At 45.4% G+C, this 18,186-nt stretch overlaps 2 protein-coding genes across 6 annotated transcripts in view; one reads left to right on the top strand and one right to left on the bottom strand.

Annotated features, from left to right (window-relative positions):
* The window catches only part of CEP44 (centrosomal protein 44), a 31,458-nt gene extending 26,034 nt beyond the window's left edge, over nt 1-5,424 (bottom strand). The window contains exons 1-2 of one of the 4 annotated variants that reach the window (XM_038754981.1): nt 5,405-5,424; nt 936-1,086 (exon numbers count right to left, since the gene is read on the bottom strand). In XM_038754981.1, the coding sequence (XP_038610909.1) occupies nt 936-1,024 (89 nt within the window). In that variant the 5' untranslated portion in view covers nt 1,025-1,086; nt 5,405-5,424. The other 3 variants (XM_038754979.1, XM_038754980.1, XM_038754978.1) reach the window with 3 other exon arrangements.
* A 126-nt stretch (nt 5,425-5,550) lies between these two features.
* FBXO8 (F-box protein 8) overlaps nt 5,551-18,186 on the top strand; it is a 44,578-nt gene continuing 31,942 nt past the window's right edge. The window contains exon 1 of one of the 2 annotated variants that reach the window (XM_038754983.1): nt 5,551-5,639. The gene's annotated coding sequence lies outside the window, so the exon portion shown is untranslated. The remainder of the gene's footprint in view (nt 5,640-18,186) is intronic. The other variant, XM_038754982.1, reaches the window with a different exon arrangement.

The following is an 18,186-nucleotide window of genomic DNA, read 5'->3' as shown; positions in this document are numbered from 1 at the left end:
GAACCAAACATACCAACAAAATAAAATAAATAGGATAGAAATGTACAAGTAAAATAAATAAATAAATAGAGTAATAAATATGTACAACCATATATACATCTATACAGGTGCTGTGGGGAAGGGAAGGAGGTAAGATGGGGGGATGGAGAGGGGGACGAGAGGGAGAGGAGGGAAGGGGCTCAGTCTGGGAAGGCCTCCTGGAGGAGGTGAGCTCTCAGCAGGGCCTTGAAGGGAGGAAGGAAGAGAGCACGAATGACTGCGTCTAACCAACTCTCCCCCGTCACTTGCCTAGTCCATAAATGGGTTTCTGAAATTGTCTTGGGCAGCTCAAGAGCGTTCCCGAGACGGGGTTTAAAAGGATTATCGAAACCTCCTTCCCAACTGGGAAACATAAACTTTGAATTCTGTGATGCCAGAAAGTGTGTATGATCATCACCATCATCATCAATCGTACTTATTGAGCACTTACTGTGTGCAGAGCACTGTACTAAGCGCTTGGGAAGTACAAATTGGCAACATAGAGAGACAGTCCCTACCCAACAGTGGGCTCACAGTCTGAAAGGGGGAGACAGAGAACAAAACCAAACATACTAACAAAATAAAATAAATAGAATAGATATGATCAAAACTTGGCCTGAAAGGAATCACAGTACTACACTTCTAAGAATTCTACCGTATCTACCAATGATTTGTACAGACTCCGCAAAGAACAGAATAGAAAAATGGCATTTATTAAGCGCTTACTATGTGCAAAGCACTGTTCTAAGCGCAAAGCTCTAGCCCTTTTTCAAACAAAATCAAAGTAACCAAGTTACTTTATATAGGATCTACGTGGGTTTTCTTTTCATACGTTTCTCGATAATGAAGTTAATGCTTTCTGAAGCTAATTCTTCTGTTGCCGGCATCCCGAAGTGGAATTCCCCAAAGCAACTTACCCCGCATAATCTACCTCTCTGGGATAATTCAGCAAACGAAGTCCATGTTCCACTTTGCGTAAGCTTCCTTTCAAGTCTCCCGTTGCCATTCCTTAAAATGCAGTTCTCTTTTAAGCCTTGTGCCTCTTTATTTGCCCTTGATTCGCCTCACCTAAAAAAAATGAAGAGTCTATGAAGTCGATTTAAAACACATGAATTGCTAGGGAATTCTCTCATCTTCTGTTCCTATAACTCAGAGACTGTTTTTGAGTCTTTCTTAAAAACCGGGTATTTCTTACATAATTCTGGATATACAACTGGGAGTTTCAAATCCACTGGGCTCTGCATTTTGCTGCTTTGTTCAAGAATTAAACTAAACATTGATAGTTGCCCCAGGAAAAGATTCTCTGAAATTTAACATATTAAAAAAGGGAGATTACATGGGCAAGGCAGTAAATACCATTCTACAAAGAGTCGTAAGCCATCTATTATCTGTCTCACTGAATGACTGAGTTTATAACCCAAACGCACAAATAATGTAGCCTGGGCGACCTTAGATTTACACTAAAGATTTAGGTTTTCCTAGTTTTTCCTGTGACATAATTTCCCAAATAGTAAAACAATCACTTACGGATTCCGTGAGTTTTCACACACCCAGCGAAAATATTCACTCAACATTTCCAATGGAATAGGGTCCGAATATTCCCCCTTTCAGGGCATACATACGATACATAACTCAGTAGGTTTCATTGGTCTTTTCAGCCACATTTGGCATGTATGGTTAGAGTCTCACGCTGAATAATGTCTTTGTAATAAATAAATAATAAGGCAATGTATTGTAATGTAATGTAATAAATAAATTTATTATTTATTTATAAATAATGAAAAATAAATAAATAAAAAAATAAATAAATGAATGGATGAATGAATAAATAAATAAATAAATTTGTAATGTAATAAATGTGATTGATTTTTGGAAAATAAAGCAGTTGTATGTGCCTTCGGATCACAGAAAAATATGTACAGATTGACATCCCCTTTTAGACTGTGAGCCCAATGTTGGGTAGGCACTGTCTCTATATGTTGCCAATTTGTACTTCCCAAGCGCTTAGTACAGTGCTCTGCACATAGTAAGAGCTCAATAAATACGATTGATGATGATGATTGATGATGACAGTCACTGATGTTCACTACTCTGAATTTTTCATGTAATTCTTGTTTATGTCAAGGTGTACTATTTTAGAACCTCAAAAAACCATACAGTTCCTACCACCACCGATATAACGAAGGTTAAAAAAATATAGAAAAAATTGCTGTTGTGCCTTTCAAATGTAACTGTTACAAAATTCTACTGGGAGAAAGTCTGAATGAAGAATATGCTGAAGGAACAGAGGAATTGCGGGGGAAAAGAGCTCAAAAGCAGCTCGCAATCCAATCCAGGTACAAGGGCTCGGGGAGCAGGTCTGAACACATCTGTTTATGCTGAAAAACTCCGTAGTATGACGTCTGAACATAACTATTCTATTTATTCTATTTATTTTATTTTGTTAGTATGTTTGGTTTTGTTCTCTGTCTCTCCCTTTTAGACTGTGAGTCCACTGCTGGGTAGGGACTGTCTCTATATGTTGCCAACTTGGACTTCCCAAGCGCTTAGTACAGTGCTTTGCACACAGTAAGCGCTCAGTAAATACGATTGATGATTGATGATGATGATGATTAGGTGAAGTGTTATTTTACTAAGAGGATTAGATCTTGGCAGAAGCAACTGTACTTTTCACTGACGGCTGCTGGCAAGTTCTAGGTGATCAAACTTAATTCTCCTCCTGAATGACTCAACGTTGGAAGCCTAAACTGATGGTTACTGAATTACTGAATACAAATAACCGGTATATCAGGACTTTCATTAAATGATGATGATGGTGTTTATTAAGCGCTTACTAGGCGCAAAGCGCTGTTCTAAGCGCTGGGGAGGTTACAAGGTGATCAGGTTGTTGCATTTTAGGATTGTCACATTTGCCTTTTTGACCCGAGGGGGGGAATACTAAATTAGGGAAATTATTTATTGATGAGCCTGGGTCAGAAATTATTAGGGTAAAAGGTATTTTACTGGTTTCCTTAAACTAACCATGAGGACACACAATTGTTTACTGTCCCTCTAGACTATAAATCCCCTGTGGGCAGGGCATATGACAATAAACTCTACTGCATGGTGCTCTCCCAAGCCCTTAGTACAGTGCTCTGTACACAGGACTGTCCCTGTTGCTGAACTGTATCGTCCCAAGCATTCAGTACAGTGCTTTGCACACAGTAAGCGCTCAATAAATATGAATGAATGAATGTCTCTCCCCCCCCAACCCCCCCCACCCCAGACTGTGAGCCCATCGTGGGCAAGGACTGTCTCTGTTGCTGAACTGTATTGTCCAAAGCGCTCAATACAGTGTTTTGCACACAGTAAGCGCTCAATAAATATGAATGAATGAATGGTCTACCCCCCAACCCCAGACTCCGAGCCCACTGTGGGCAAGGACTGTCCCTGTTGCTGAATTGTGCTCTCCCAAGCGCTCAGTACAGTGCTTTGCACACAGTAAGTGCTCAGTAAATATGAATGAATGAATGTCTCCCTCCTCCAGCCTGTGAGCCCAATGTGGGCAAGGACGGACTCTGTTCCTGAATTGTATTATCTCAAGCACTCAGTACAGTGTTTTGCACACAGTAAGCGCTCAATAAGTATGAGTGAATGAATGCCAGGCCCTGGCTCTACCCAGTAGTGGGGACGGGGGAGAGGAGGAAGCGGAAGAAGAAGAGGAGGAAGAAGAGGAGGAAGAAAGAGGAAAAAGTGGAGGAAGAAGAAAGAGGAGGGAGAAGGGGGAGGGAGGAAGAGGAAGGAGGAGGAGAAGGAAGAAGGGGAGGAGGGAAGAGGAGGAAGAAGAAGGAGGAGGGGGGAGGAAGTGACAGAAGAAGAGGAGAAAAAAGAGGAGGAGAAAGAGGAGGAAAAAGGAGGAGGAGGAGGGAGAGGGAAGAGGAGGAGGAAGAAGGGGAGGAAGAGGGAGGAGGAGGAAGAAGGAAGAAGGAGGAGGGAGGAGGAAGGGGGAGGGAGAGGGGGAAGAGGAGGGAGAAGGGGGAGGGAGGAGGAGGGAGGGGCAGGAAGAGGAAGAAGGAGTAGGAAGAAGAAGGAAGAGGGGGGAGGAGAAGGAGGGGGAAGTGGCAGAAGCAGAGGAGAAAAAAGAGGAGGAGGAAGAGGAGGAAAAAGAAAGAGGAGGAGGAGGAGGAGGGAGGAGGGAAGAGGAGGAGGAAGAAGAGGGAGAAGGAGGAGGAAGGGGGAGGAGAAGGGAGAAGGGGGAGGGAGGAGAAGGGAGAAGGGGGAGGGAGGAGAAGGGAGGAGGAGGAAGGAGGAGGAAGAAGAACAAGGAGGAAGAAGGAGTAGGAAGAAGGAGGAGGAGGAGGAGGGGGAAGTGGCAGAAGAAGAGGAGAAAAAAGAGGAGGAGGGAGAGGAGGAAAAAGAAAGAGGAGGAGGAGGGAGAGGGAAGAGGAGGCGGAAGAAGAGGGAGAAGGGGAGGAAGGAGGAAGGGGGAGGAAGGAGGAGGAAGAAGGAAGAAGGAGGTGGAGGAAGAAGAGGAGAAAGAAAAAGGAGGAAAAAGAAAGAGGAGGAAGAGGGAGAGGGAGGAGGAAGAGGGAGGAGGAAGAGGGAGGAGGAGGAGGAAGAAGGAGGAGGAGGAAGAGGGAGGAGGAGGAAGAAGGGGAGGAGGACGAGGAGGAAGGGGGGGACGAGGAGGAAGGGGGGACGAGGAGGAGGAAGGGGGGAAGAGAAGGAGGAAGAAGGAGGAAGAAGGAGGAGGAGGAGGAAGGAAGAGGGAGGAAGAAGGAGGAGGAGGGAGGAAGAAGGAGGAGGAGGGAGGAAAGAGGAGTTAGGAGGAGGGAGGAGAGGGAGAAAGAGGGAGGAGGAAGGAGGAGGGAGGAAGAGGGAGGAGGAGGATGAAGGAGAAGAGAGGAAGAAGGAGGAGGAAGGAAAAGGAGGAGGAAGGAGACACCTGGGCTTGTTGTCTCGTCCGGTGGGTTCGCGCCCCGCAGGGCCGGGCAGGGCAGGGCCGTGGAAGTGGGGCCAGCGGGTCCCCCGCCCTTCTGCGCCTGCGCCGCGGGCCGCCCCTGGCGCCTACCCCCGCGGGCCGCTCTGCGCCTGCGCCCTGGGCCGCCCCTGGCGCCTACCCCCGCGGGCCGCTCTGCGCCTGCGCCCTGGGCCGCCGCTGGCGCCGCCGCTTCAGATGGGGGAGCGGTTGGACCCAATTCCGCCCGGCGCCCCCCGCCGCCCGATTCGACACCCCGCACCGCCCGCCCCCCCCACACACAAAAAACAAACCGCCACGTCCGGGAAACGAGACCGAGGAAAGAGTCGAAACAAACGAAAACATCGGATGAGCGGGGAGTTTCATTTTCCCTCATCCATCCCCGGGGAAGAGAAGCGAAAGTCGCGTCTAGAATCGGCGGATGCCAACCGGCGCTCTGCTTTACTCTCCGTGGGAGGGGGGGGGCGGGGAAACGGCGTGGTGACGTCATTTCCGGCAACAATAGGAAACGTTCAAAGGGGGCGGGCGGGTGTGTCGGTGCGGTCCGGTGTGTCGGCGGTGGCGGCGGCCCATGGCCCGCGCGGGCCGCCGTCCCGCTGGCTGAGGCCCCCCGCCACGAGGCCGAAGTCGTCGCGGCGGCGGTGGGCGATCGCGGGCGGCTGAGGTACGGACCGCCCGGGCGCCTCGCTCCCTTCCCCTTTCCCTTCCGCCTGGCGGGGCGACGAGGAGGGGCGGGGGGCGGGAAAAAAGATCCGGCTCCTTGCCCGGGAGGCGGCGCCGGCCAATGGGAACGCGGGGTGCCCTGAGTGACGGCCGAGCCGGCCAATGGGAGGAGAGGGGGGTGTCGGCCTCGCCGAGCCGGCCAATGGGAGGAGGGGGCGGGTGTCGGCTCCGCCGAGCCGGCCAATGGGAGGAGGGGGCGGGTGTCGGTTTCGTCGAGCCGGCCAATGAGGGGAGAGGGCGGGTGTCGGCCTCGCAGAGCCGGCCAATGGGAGGAGGGGGCAGGTGTCGGCCCTGCTGAGCCAGCCAATGGGAGGAGGGCGTGAGTGGCGGCGCCGCCGAGCCAGCCAATGGGAGGAAGGGGCGGGTCACCAGGCAACGGGGCGTCCTCCCGCCCCCCTCCCCTCCCCGCGCGAGGCCTCAGCTGCGTGCTTCATTCATTCATTCATTCATTCATTCATTAATCGTATTTATTGAGCGCCTACTGTGTGCAGAGCACTGTACTAAGCGCTTGGGAAGTCCCAGTTGGCAACATATGGAGACGGTCCCTACCCCACAGCGGGCTTCCAGTCTGGAAGTCATTCGGTCGTTCCCGCCTATGTACTAAGCGCCTACTGTGTGCTGTACTGAGCGCTTGGGAGAGGACACTGGCTTTGACGCCTTTCTACTTGTTTGGTTTTGTGGTCTGCCTCCCTCTTCCAGATTGGGACCCCTTTCTTGGGCAGGTTGGCTCTATTTATAATAATGACAAATGATGGCATTTATTAAGCGCTTACTATGTGCAAAGCACTGTTCTAAGCGCTGGGGAGGTTACAGGGTAATCAGGTGGTCCCACGTGGGGCTCACAGTCTCCATCCCCATTTTACAGATGAGGGGACTGAGGCCCGGAGAAGCGAAGCGACTTGCCCAGAGTCACCCAGCTGACAGTTGGCAGAGCCGGGATTTGAACCCATGACCTCCGACTCCAAAGCCCGGGCTCTTTTCCATTGAGCCATGCTGCTTCCCCATTTCCCCTATTTGCTGCCCAACTGCGCTTTCTGAGCGCTTAGTAATAATAATAATAATAACAATAATAATAATAATGGCATTTATTAAGCGCTTACTATGTGCAAAGCACTGTTCTAAGCGCTGGGGAGGTTACAAGGTGATAAGGAGCGTGGCTTAGTGGAAAGAGCCTGGGTTTTGGAGTCAGAGGTCACGGGTTCAAATCCCGAATCTGCCAACTGTCAGCCGTGTGACTTTGGGCAAGTCGCTTCGCTTCTCCAGGCCTCAGTTACCTCATCTGTAAAGTGGGGGTTAAGATTGTGAGCCCCCTGTTGGGTAGGGACCATCTCTATGTGTTGCCGACTTGTACTTCCCAAGCGCTCAGTCCAGTGCTCTGCACGCAGTAAGCGCTCAGTAAATATGATTGAATGAATGAACCCCAAGTTTGACCCTGCCCGTCCAGCTCAACTTGGCCGCACCTCCCAATTCCAATTCGGAGTTTGCTTTCCAGTCCTGTTCCTCCCTTCCTCCTCCACCCTGCTGCCACCCCAGCGCTTAGAACAGTGCTTGGCACATAGTAAGTGCTTAACAAATGCCATTATTATTATTATTACTATTATTATTATTATATCAGGGACGAGGACTAGGGGGGCTATGCATGTCTTCGGCAAATGCCATCTTCTCACCCCGGCCTCTGTATGTCCCTCATTTAGACGATATTCTCTTTCAAGTTGAGGTTGGACCGTTGTCTTTAGACTGCTGCGATAAGTGAGCCCTTTTAGACTGTGAGCCCACTGTTGGGTAGGGACTGTCTCTGTATGTTGCCAATTTGTACTTCCCAAGCGCTTAGTACAGTGCTCTGCACATAGTAAGCGCTCAATAGATACGATTGATGATGATAATGATAAGTGATCCCGATTGCTTTTGAGGGAAATAAAAGCTGATCTCCACCCTCTTGGGCCCTGAACAGTGTTTTCCCTTGGAATCGCATGTTTCGCTAATTACATGTGCAGGGCGCCGCGGTCGATTGCATCCAGCATTTTAATCTGGTAGGTGGTTCATAGTAGAAACGTCCCAGATGGTTTTGGGACGTTCCCCCTCGTCCCCCTCTCCATCCCCCCATCTTACCTCCTTCCCTTCCCCACAGCACCTGTATATATGTATATATGGTTGTACATATTTATTACTCTATTTATTTATTTTACTTGTACATTTCTATCCTATTTATTTTATTTTGTTGGAATGTTTGGTTCTGTTCTCTGTCTCCCCCTTTTAGACTGTGAGCCCACTGTTGGGTAGGGACTGTCTCTATGTGTTGCCAATTTGTACTTCCCAAGTGCTTAGTACAGTGCTCTGCACATAGTAAGCGCTCAATAAATGCGATTGATTGATTGATTGATTGATTTTGGGGGGTTGTTTTCCACCACCGTGGGCGATGGGTAACTGTCATCTCCACTGATGGGTTTCAGTCAATCAATCGCACTTATTGAGCACTTACTGAGCCCACTGTTGGGTAGGGACTGTCTCTAGATGTTGCCAATTTGTACTTCCCAAGCGCTTAGTACAGTGCTCTGCACATAGTAAGCGCTCAATAAATACGATTGATGATGATGATGATGATGCAGAGCACTGTACTAAACGCTTGGGAAGTACAAGATGGGAACATAGAGAGACATGTCCATTTTCAGTTGTTACGGGCTAATTCAGTCCGGAGGAGTAGCGTCAGTCCGAGTCCTCGATTCATCGTTCTTGGTTTAACTGCCCGCCCGACATCCTAAGCGACGATGTGGCACCTGTTTTCAGAGGAGGAAACTGAGGCATCTTGGCTGGCTTGCCCAGGGTAAGGCAGCAGGTTATTTGCCCACTGTTGGGTAGGGACTGTCTCTGTATGTTGCCAATTTGTACTTCCCAAGCGCTTAGTACAGTGCTCTGCACATAGTAAGCGCTCAATAAATACGATTGATGATGATGATGATTCGACTGCGCTTTTGAGGCTGCGGTTCCACACCGAACAAGCAGTTAAGATTTGTAACAACTGAAATACTTGGTGGGGTTAGTTGGCGGGGCAGTTATTAACTTTTAGATGCGCGTCCTTTTTTTTTCTTTAATGGCATTTATTAAGCACTTCCTATGTGCAAAGCACTGTTCTAAGCACTGGGGAGGTTACAAGGTGATCAGGTTGTCCCACGGGGGGGCTCACAGTCTTCCTCCCCATTTTACAGATGAGACAACTGAGGCCCAGAGAAGTGCCCAAAGTCACACAGCTGACAATTGGCGGAGCAGGGATTCGAACCCATGACCTCCGGCTCCAAAGCCCGTGCTCTTTCCACTGAGCCACGCTTCTTCTCTTTTTTTGAAGTAGCTCCTTATTTCTCCATGGCATAGTAAATAATTAATTGAAGATAACCCGCAGTTTGGGTATGAAAAGCAGTAGCCACACCACAGCAAATACGATTTTGTTCCACTCCTAAACTCGACCTTTGGGTCAGAGGTTGAGTTGGAAAAAGAGAATTCATCCCTGTAGGTTTGGTTTCGTTTTAAACTGGATTCATCAAGTTTCATAATCAATATTATGAGCCATGTGTATCCTTTAGTCTGGTCTCTTATCTCTCAGGGATTAGCAGCCTTTATTGTTCAAGTAGGGAAAACCAGGCAATACCCATTACCACTGAAATACCAACTTGGAAATTGCTCTCGTGATTTAGAGTCTACTAAATGCCATTTAGTTTTCTCTAAATTCCAAGGTAAGTTGCTTTACTATTTATTTTATTTTGTTAGTATGTTTGGTTTTGTTCTCTGTCTCCCCCTTTCAGACTGTGAGCCCACTGTTGGGTAGGGACTGTCTCTATATGTTGCCAACTTGGACTTCCCAAGCGCTTAGTACAGTGCTCTGCACACAGTAAGCGCTCAATAAATACGATTGATGATAAGTTGCTTTACTATTTATTTTATTTTGTTAGTATGTTTGGTTTTGGTCTCTGTCTCCCCCTTTTAGACTGTGAGCCCACTGTTGGGTAGGGACCGTCTCTGTATGTTGCCAACTTGTACTTCCCAAGCGCTTAGTACAGTGCTCTGCACACAGTAAGCGCTCAATAAATACGATTGATGATAAGTTGCTTTACTATTTATTTTATTTTGTTAGTATGTTTGGTTTTGGTCTCTGTCTCCCCCTTTTAGACTGTGAGCCCACTGTTGGGTAGGGACCGTCTCTATATGTTGCCAACTTGTACTTCCCAAGCGCTTAGTACAGTGCTCTGCACACAGTAAGCGCTCAATAAATACGATTGATTGATTGATCGATTTACTAGTGTAGCACCTGACGCTAAACACTTGGCATCACTCAGTTTTATTGAGCGCTCACTGTATGCAGTGCAGAATAACTATAATAATGATGGCATTTTAATAAATGCCTTCAATCGCTTAATAGCGCTTACTATGTGCCAAGCACTGTTCTAAGCGCTGAGGAGGTTACAAGGTGATGAGGTTGTCCCACGGGGGGCTCACAGTCTTATTCCCCATTTTACCGATGAGGGAACTGAGGCCCAGAGAAGTGAAGTGACTTGCCCAAAGTCACACAGCTGACAAGTGGCGGGGCCGGGATTTGAACCCACGACCTCCGACTCCAAAGCCCGGGCTCTTTCCACTGAGCCACGCTGCTTTCAGCACTTGGAAGAGTTCGGTAGTGTAGAGTTAGTTGGTTGACACAGTCAATCCTATTTATTGAACACTTACTGTGTGCAGAGCGCTGTACTAAGCGCCTGGGAGAGCACGGTGTAACAGAGTTGGTAGACTAGTTCCCTGCCCACAGTGAGTTTACAGTCTAGATGGGGATGTAGGCATTATAAATAAATTATGTGTGTGTGTGTGTATGTGCATAATGTAATATAATGTTAATAAAGTGTTTATGGATATGTGTGCACAAGCGCTGTGGAGCTGAGAGAGGAGTGGATGAGTGCAAGCGTGTTTCCGAAGGGAGCAGAAGAAGAGGAAATGAAGTCTTAGGGAACGCTCAAAGTAGAGTCTACAGGGGAGGGAGTTATTTGTACATATTTATTCATTTTATTTTGTTAATATCATCATCAGTCGTATTTATTGAGCGCTTACTATGTGCAGAGCACTGTACTAAGCTCTTGGGAAGTACAAATTGGCAACATATAGAGACGGTCCCTACCCAACAGTGGGCTCACGGTCTAAAAGGGGGAGACAGAGAACAAAACCAAACATACTAACAAAATAAAATATGTTTTGTCTTGTTGTCTATCTCCCCTTTCTAGACTGTGAGCCCGCTGTTGGGTAGGGACCGCCTCTATATGTTGCCAACTTGTACTTCCCAAGCGCCTAGTACAGTGCTGTGCACACAGTAAGCACTCAATAAATACGATTGAATGAATGAATTAGGGGTAAGGGAAATAGTGGGGAGGACTCAGCTCACCCTCATCCCCATGTACATGTCTGTTCTATTTATTTTATTTTGCTAGTATGTTTGTTTTTGTTCTCTGTCTCCCCCTTCTAGACTGTGAGCCCGCTGTTGGGTAGGGACTGTCTCTATGTGTTGCCGACTTGTACTTCCCAAGCGCTTAGTACAGTGCTCTGCACACAGTAAGCGCTCAATAAATACGATTGATTGATTGATCCCCACCGACCTTGTATTTACATATCCTTAAACACTGTTGTTGCCCTGCCTGTAATTGATTTTCATTTTTGGCTCCTCAGCTACACTGTAAATGCCTCGAGGGCAAGGATCACTTATTCCTACCCTACTATACTTTTCATTCATTCATTCATTCAATCGTATTTATTGAGCGCTTACTGTGTGCAGAGCACTGGACTAAGCGCTTGGGAAGTCCAAGTTGGCAACATCGAGACGGTCCCTACCCAACAGTGGGCTCAGAGTCTAGAAGGGGGAGACAGGCAACAAGACAAAACATATTAACCAAATAAAATAAATAGAATAAATACGTACAAATAAAATAAATAAATAGAGTAATAAATATGTACAAACATACATATATATACAGGTGCTGTGGGGAAGGGAAGGAGGTAAGGTGGGGGGAGGGGGAGAGGAAGGAGGCGGCTCATTCTGTCCGTTTTTATTCATTTTGTGCGTATTTACTATTGTACGTATTTATTACTCCATTTATTTCACTTGTACATATCTATTCTATTTATTTTATTTTGTTAATATGTTTTGTTTTGTTCTCTGTCTCCCCGTTCTCGACTGTGAGCCCGCTGTTGAGTAGGGACCATCTCTATATGTAGCCAACTTGTACTTCCCAAGCGCTTAGTACAATGCTCTGCACACAGTAAGCGCTCAATAAATACGATTGATTGATTGATTGATTGATTCTGGGAAGGCCTCCTGGAGGAGGTGAGCTCTCAGTAGGGCCTTGAAGGGACTTTTCCAAGTGCTTAGTACAAGGCTCTTCACACTGCAAGTGCTCGGGAAATAGTACTGATGGTTTTCGGCTGAATTTTTCAGTAAATTGTATCTCCGCCGCTGTTCTTTGGAAAGCATCTCTTCACCCATACGCAGTTAATGCAACAAGCAGCATGGCTCAGTGGAAAGAGCCCGGGCTTGGGAGTCAGAGGTCATGGGTTCAAATTCCAGCCCCGCCGCTTGTCAGCTGTGTGACTTTGGGTAAGTCACTTCTCTTTGCCTCAGTTCCCTCATCTGTAAAATGGGGATTAAAACTGGGAGCCCCACGTGGGACACCCTGATCACCTTGTAGCCTCTCCAGCGCTTAGAACAGTGCTTTGCACATAGTAAGCACTTAATAAATGCCATTATTATTATTATTTCATTTTCTTAGCCTCTGTTGTGGTCTACTTTCCAGGGCACCAGCCCGTTGTTTCAGACTGCCTTAAACAAAAGAGAATGTGTTCATATGCAGGCCGCCTGTTTCCGTCTTTCAGGTGACGGCTTGTTATCTCTATCAATCAATCAATCAATCGTATTGAGTGCTTACTGTGTGCAGAGCACTGTACTAAGCGCTTGGGAAGTACAAGTTAGCAACATGTAGAGACAGTCCCTACCCAACAGTGGGCTCACAGTCTAAAAGGGGGAGACAGAGAACAAAACCAAACATACTAACAAAATAAATAGAATAGATATGTACAAGTAAAATAAATAAATAATAATAATAAGTAAATAATAATAAGCGCTTCGTACAGTGCTCTGCACACAGTAAGCGCTCAATAAATACAATTGATGATGATGAAATAGAGTAATAAATATGTACAAACATATATACAGATCTGTATCTCTAGCTCAGTACAGCACCCATACATGGAAAGACCCCGGGCCTGGGAGACAGAGGACCTGGGTTCTAATCCCAGCTCTGCCACTTACCTGCTGTGTGACCGTGGGCAAGTCACTTAACTTTTCTGGGCCTCAGTTCCCTGATCTGCAAAATGGGATTCAATACCTGTTTGCCCTCCTACTTGGAATGTGAGCCCCATGTGGGGCATGACTATCTTGTCTACCTCAGTGCTTAGTTCAGTTTTTGGTACATCAATCAATCAATCGTATTTATTGAGCGCTTACTGTGTGCGGAGCACAGTACTAAGCGCTTGGGAAGTGCAAGTCGGCAACATATAGAGACGGTCCCTACGCAACAGTGGGCTCACAGTTAGAAGGGGGAGACAGGCAACAAGACAAAACATTAACAAAATAAAATAACTAGAATAAATATGTACAAATAAAATAAATAGAGTAATAAATATGTTCAAACATATATACATATATACAGGTGCTGTGGGGAGGGGAAGGAGGTAGATACATACATAGGTTCTCTACTTTATTAATCAGTAGTATTGAGCACTTTAAAGCATTGTGCTTGGTGTTTGGGTGAGCAGACTAACTTAATCACTGGACTCTTGACTTTTTCCTTTCGTTTCTTAATCCTTTTTTACCTTTTCCTAAAAAAAAAAAATACATCGTTTTTTCCTATAAAATGGCAGTTGCATTCTGAAGGCTCCTGAATTAAGGAAAAATATGTTTGCAGTATTTAAGCCTTGACCAACATGCGTATGTACGTGTTCTTTCCATCAGTCAGTGGTATTTATTGAGAGCTTACTGTGCGCAGAGCACTGTGCTGAGCACTTGGGGAAATACAGTCCAATAGAATCGGTAGACAAGATCCCTGCTCGGAAGGAGCTTACAGTTAAAGGGAAATCTATTATTTCTCTCCAGACAAAAGAGCATTGTTGCAAGAGCATTCACTGCTTCCTCGACAGTGTTCTGTTCAAACCACAAATGAAAACACGCATTATGGTAAAAGTGACCTTATGCTCCAAAATTTAAGCCGGGGCATCTATTTTCTGCCCACAGTTCTTTCTATATCCCTTCACCTGAGCTTGTAGTGACTGTATTCATTCAATCATATTTATTGAGCGCTTCCTGTGTGCAGAGCACTGTACTAAGCATTTGGAAAGTACAAGTCAGCAACAGAGATACAGTCCCTGCCCACACCGGGCTCACAGTCTAGAAGGATGGAGGCAGACATCAAAACAAGTAAACAGGCATCTATAGCATCAGTTTAAATAAATAGAATTATATATATATATATGTGTGTGTGTGTGTGTGTGTGTATATATATATATATATATATATATATACATCAGAGCAAGTAAAGAGGCATAAATATAAATAAATAGAATTATAGATATGTGCATATCAGATACCCAAGTTCTGTGGGGTGGGAGGGTAGAGCAAAGGGGGTGAGTTGGGGAGATGGGGAGGGGAAACTGAGGAACTTAAGTACTTAAGTAGGAGCTGAAGTAGGGAGCTTAATCTGGGAAGGCCTCCTGGAGGAGGTGACCCTCAGTAGGGCTTTGAAGGGGGGAAGTGTGATTGTTTGACTGTAAATTCGTTTGCAGGTACTATGTTTTATTGTTGTGTTACACTCTCCAAAGTGCTTAGTACAGTGCTTTGCCCACAGCGCTCAATAAATATGACTGACTGAGGAGGCCCTTAGAAGAACAGTTGAAGCACCATGGTAGAATAGACGTCAGTGACTAGCTGTAATGAGTGTTGTTGTTTTTGACCTTTTTAGTCAATATGTATGTCTAGGAAGTTTCCTAGTATTTTGGAAAATAACCTGTAGTATTTTGGAAAATAAGACCTGCTATTCTTCTTCCCCAACACCTTACGTGAACATGTGTTTCAAAAATGTTTACCCCTCCCTCTGTTTTCCTTCATTCTTGGCCACCTTTTCCCAAGAGTTAAAGTATATAGATCAGCTATTGTTCTTTTATTCCCCAATAATACCTGGGTCATAAAACACAGTGAAGGAGATGAAGACCCTCCCCCAGCCCCCTAGCCGAATTTCCTTGATTTGGAGGATGACTAAACGATTCCTCTTAATTGACTTTTTTATTTCTGACATTGTTGTCCTCACACTGTTTTCCTCACACTGATTGTCGAAGAGTAAAATTGTATCTGAAAGTTAGTATCTCGAGTACTGCCAAGTTTGTGAAAGAAAAAGATAGATGCTAGGAGCACGTCCTTTAGAAACAAAACTGCCTTTGCAGAACCAGACATTAAATTTAATGAGGTTTTTTTCCCCCCTATGTTGAGTGCACCTCATGACCTCTTTGTACTTAGCCATTTCCCTTTTCCCCTTCTAGAGACCCCCTTTGTGGACTTAAGCTTCTTTCATTTGTCCAGAGCTGTTGCTTTTAAAGTTTAGGGAGTGACTGGCTACCACTTTTTTTCCCCCCCCTTTGCCTGTCTGTTTTGGACTACTTTGGTGGTCTGCTGACTGGGGGAGGGAAAAGTGAAATGCTAGACCTCCTCTTTGACTCCAAATGTCCCTTTTGTAGCTTTATCCCCTTGCTTGCTCTTCTCTTGTGCAATCCCGTGGTGTGTTATCTAAAGGTGAACAAATCACTGCAACTGCGAGAGTCACTTTGCCAAGTTCCCAAGATTAAAGCGAGTCACTTTGCCAAGTTCCCAAGATTACCAAACACCGCAAATGTTAAGAATAAAAACAAAACTCCTTCATGGGGGAGGGGGGAGAAGAAAGAGATCCAGGTTTTTAGTCTTTGTAGAATTTGTGTTGATGTGGTGTTGTAGAGTTAGTACTTTTAAATCAAAAGCTAGTCTAATATCATCTAAACTCACTAGCTTCAGAAATGTATGGTGGCAGAAATTGGTTATGACGCTATCTTGGATCAAAGGCATGTAAGAAACAGGTTCATAATAATAATAATGGCATTTATTAAGCGCTTACTATGTGCAAAGCACTATTCTAAGTGCTGGGGAGTTTACAAGGTGATCAGGTTGTCCCACAGTCTTAATCCCCATTTTACAGATAAGGTAACTGAGGCACAGAGAAGTTAAGTGGCTTGCCCAAAGTCACACAGCTGACAAGTGGCGGAACTAGGATTTGAACCCCGACCTCTGATGCCAAAGCCCGTGCTCTTTCCACTGAGCCACGCTGCTTCTCCAGCTGAGTGGTATTTAAGGATATCTGTAACCAAGCTGGAGATCACAAGTCAAAGATTTAATTCCGGTATATTAGCAAGGTGACAGTGAAGTGGGATTATTTCATTGTAATGTTTGCAGGGATGTATTTTTGTAATATAGTCCCTTTGCCTCTATCCATAATCAAGAATTTAAGACTTATTTTCGCCCTTCACATTCATTTCCTGGAAAGGGGAAACACTGTAGTAAATGCAGCTGCCACTTGCCTGCTGTATGACCTCGGTCAAGTCACTCCACTTTTCTATACCTAGGCTACCTCATCTGTAAAATAGGGTTGAATCAATCAGTGGTATTTATTCAATGCTCACTATAATAATTATGGTATTTGTTAAGCACTTACTATGTGCCAAACACTGTTCTAGGCGCTGAAGTCGAAGCTGTCAGAGGTGTGGAGAATGGCCACTTAGAAATCCTAAGGCATGTCTTCAGTCTTCCATTTGGTGAAGAAGGTACTAAGCGCTTGGGCGAGTACAATACAACATAATAAGCGGACACATTCCCTGCCCATAACGAGTTCCCAGTCTAGATTAAGACCATGACCCTCATGTGGGACTGGAACTGTGTCCAATCTGATTACCTTGTATCTACCCTAGCGCTTAGTGAGAACTAGCAGCAGAACTTTCAGTAACCGTGTCTTAGTGTAAAATACCCCAATAAATTTGAAAATACAGTCTGTGAGGCTGTGTTAATTCCAGGTGCTCGTTATTTTAGTTCTGAGTTGGTATCATGACCTTGCTCCAGAATAGCTCAAAGCACTGTACAAAAATCTTTTTTTAACAATGAACAATGACTAAAAGCACAGAAGCAATTATAAACTTGTCAGAGTGGGGAGAGAAACAGGAGAAGAGTAAGAAAGTCCAAGAGGGATAAGTAAGGTCTTAGAAATTGGAAAAAGCTTACAAAGCACCGTAAAATTTTGCAAAAAAATCTTAGAGCCCATGTTTGTTTTATATTCACCAAAGCACTTAGTTCAGTGCTTTACACACAATAAGCACTCAATAAATATGATTGAATGAATGGAGTCAGAGGCAAAGCAGCATGGCTTAGCGGAAAGAGAATGGGCTTGGGAGTCAAAGGACATGGGTTCTAATCCTGACTCCGCCACTTGTCTGCTGTGTGACCTTGAGCAAGCCACTTCACTGTGCCTGTTACCTCATCCGTAAAATGGGAATTAGGACGAGAGCCCCACATGGGACACCCTGATTGCCTTGTATCAACCCCGGTGCTTAGAACAGTGCTTGGCACATAATAAGTACTTAACAAATGCCGTAATTATGATAATTATTATTACACTACAGTGCCTGGCATAAAGTAAGCACTTAATAAATACCATTAAAAAAAGAAAAACCTCTCCCCAAGACCGGATGCCAGTTGAGCATTCCAAGAAGCAGTTGACAGTTTTTGCCAACCGATTTTGGGCAGTCACCTTTGTCCTGTAGCTTGCATGAACACTGTCATTCATTCATTCACTCATTCAATCGTATTTATTGAGCGCTTACTGTGCGCAGAGCACTGTACTAAGCGCTTGGGAAGTACAAGTTGGCAACGTATAGAGACAGTCCCTACCCAACAACGGGCTCACAGTCTAGAAGGAGGAGACAGACAACAAAACAAAACCTGTGGACAGGTGTCAGGTTTATTCAGAATAAATAAAAATAAAGCTAGGTGCACATTATTAACAAAATGAATAGAATAGTAAATATGTACAAGTAAAATAAATAGAGTAGTAAATCTGTACAAACATATATACAGGTGCTGTGGGGAGGGGAAGGAGGTAGGGTGGGGGGATGGGGAGGAGGAGAGAAAAAAAGGGGGCTCAGTCTGGGCTCAGTCTGTCATAATTGAGCCCATGCCTAATTTGTTATTTAAGACATGCTCCGACAGATTAAACAGTTGTTTTAAAATAGGTGCCTAATATTTCACAATAGGATTAGGTGACAGGGTGTTGTTTAATCCGAGGCCCAACCAGTCTTATAAAACAATTTCTGAATGTCCAATGAGTGCATTCAAGGATGTCTAG

This window comes from Tachyglossus aculeatus, chromosome 12 (assembly GCF_015852505.1).
Source record: "Tachyglossus aculeatus isolate mTacAcu1 chromosome 12, mTacAcu1.pri, whole genome shotgun sequence".
Classification (NCBI taxonomy): Eukaryota; Metazoa; Chordata; class Mammalia; order Monotremata; family Tachyglossidae; genus Tachyglossus; species Tachyglossus aculeatus.
Note: the sequence above shows the minus strand (reverse complement) of the source record. Positions and strands in the feature narration are given on the sequence as shown.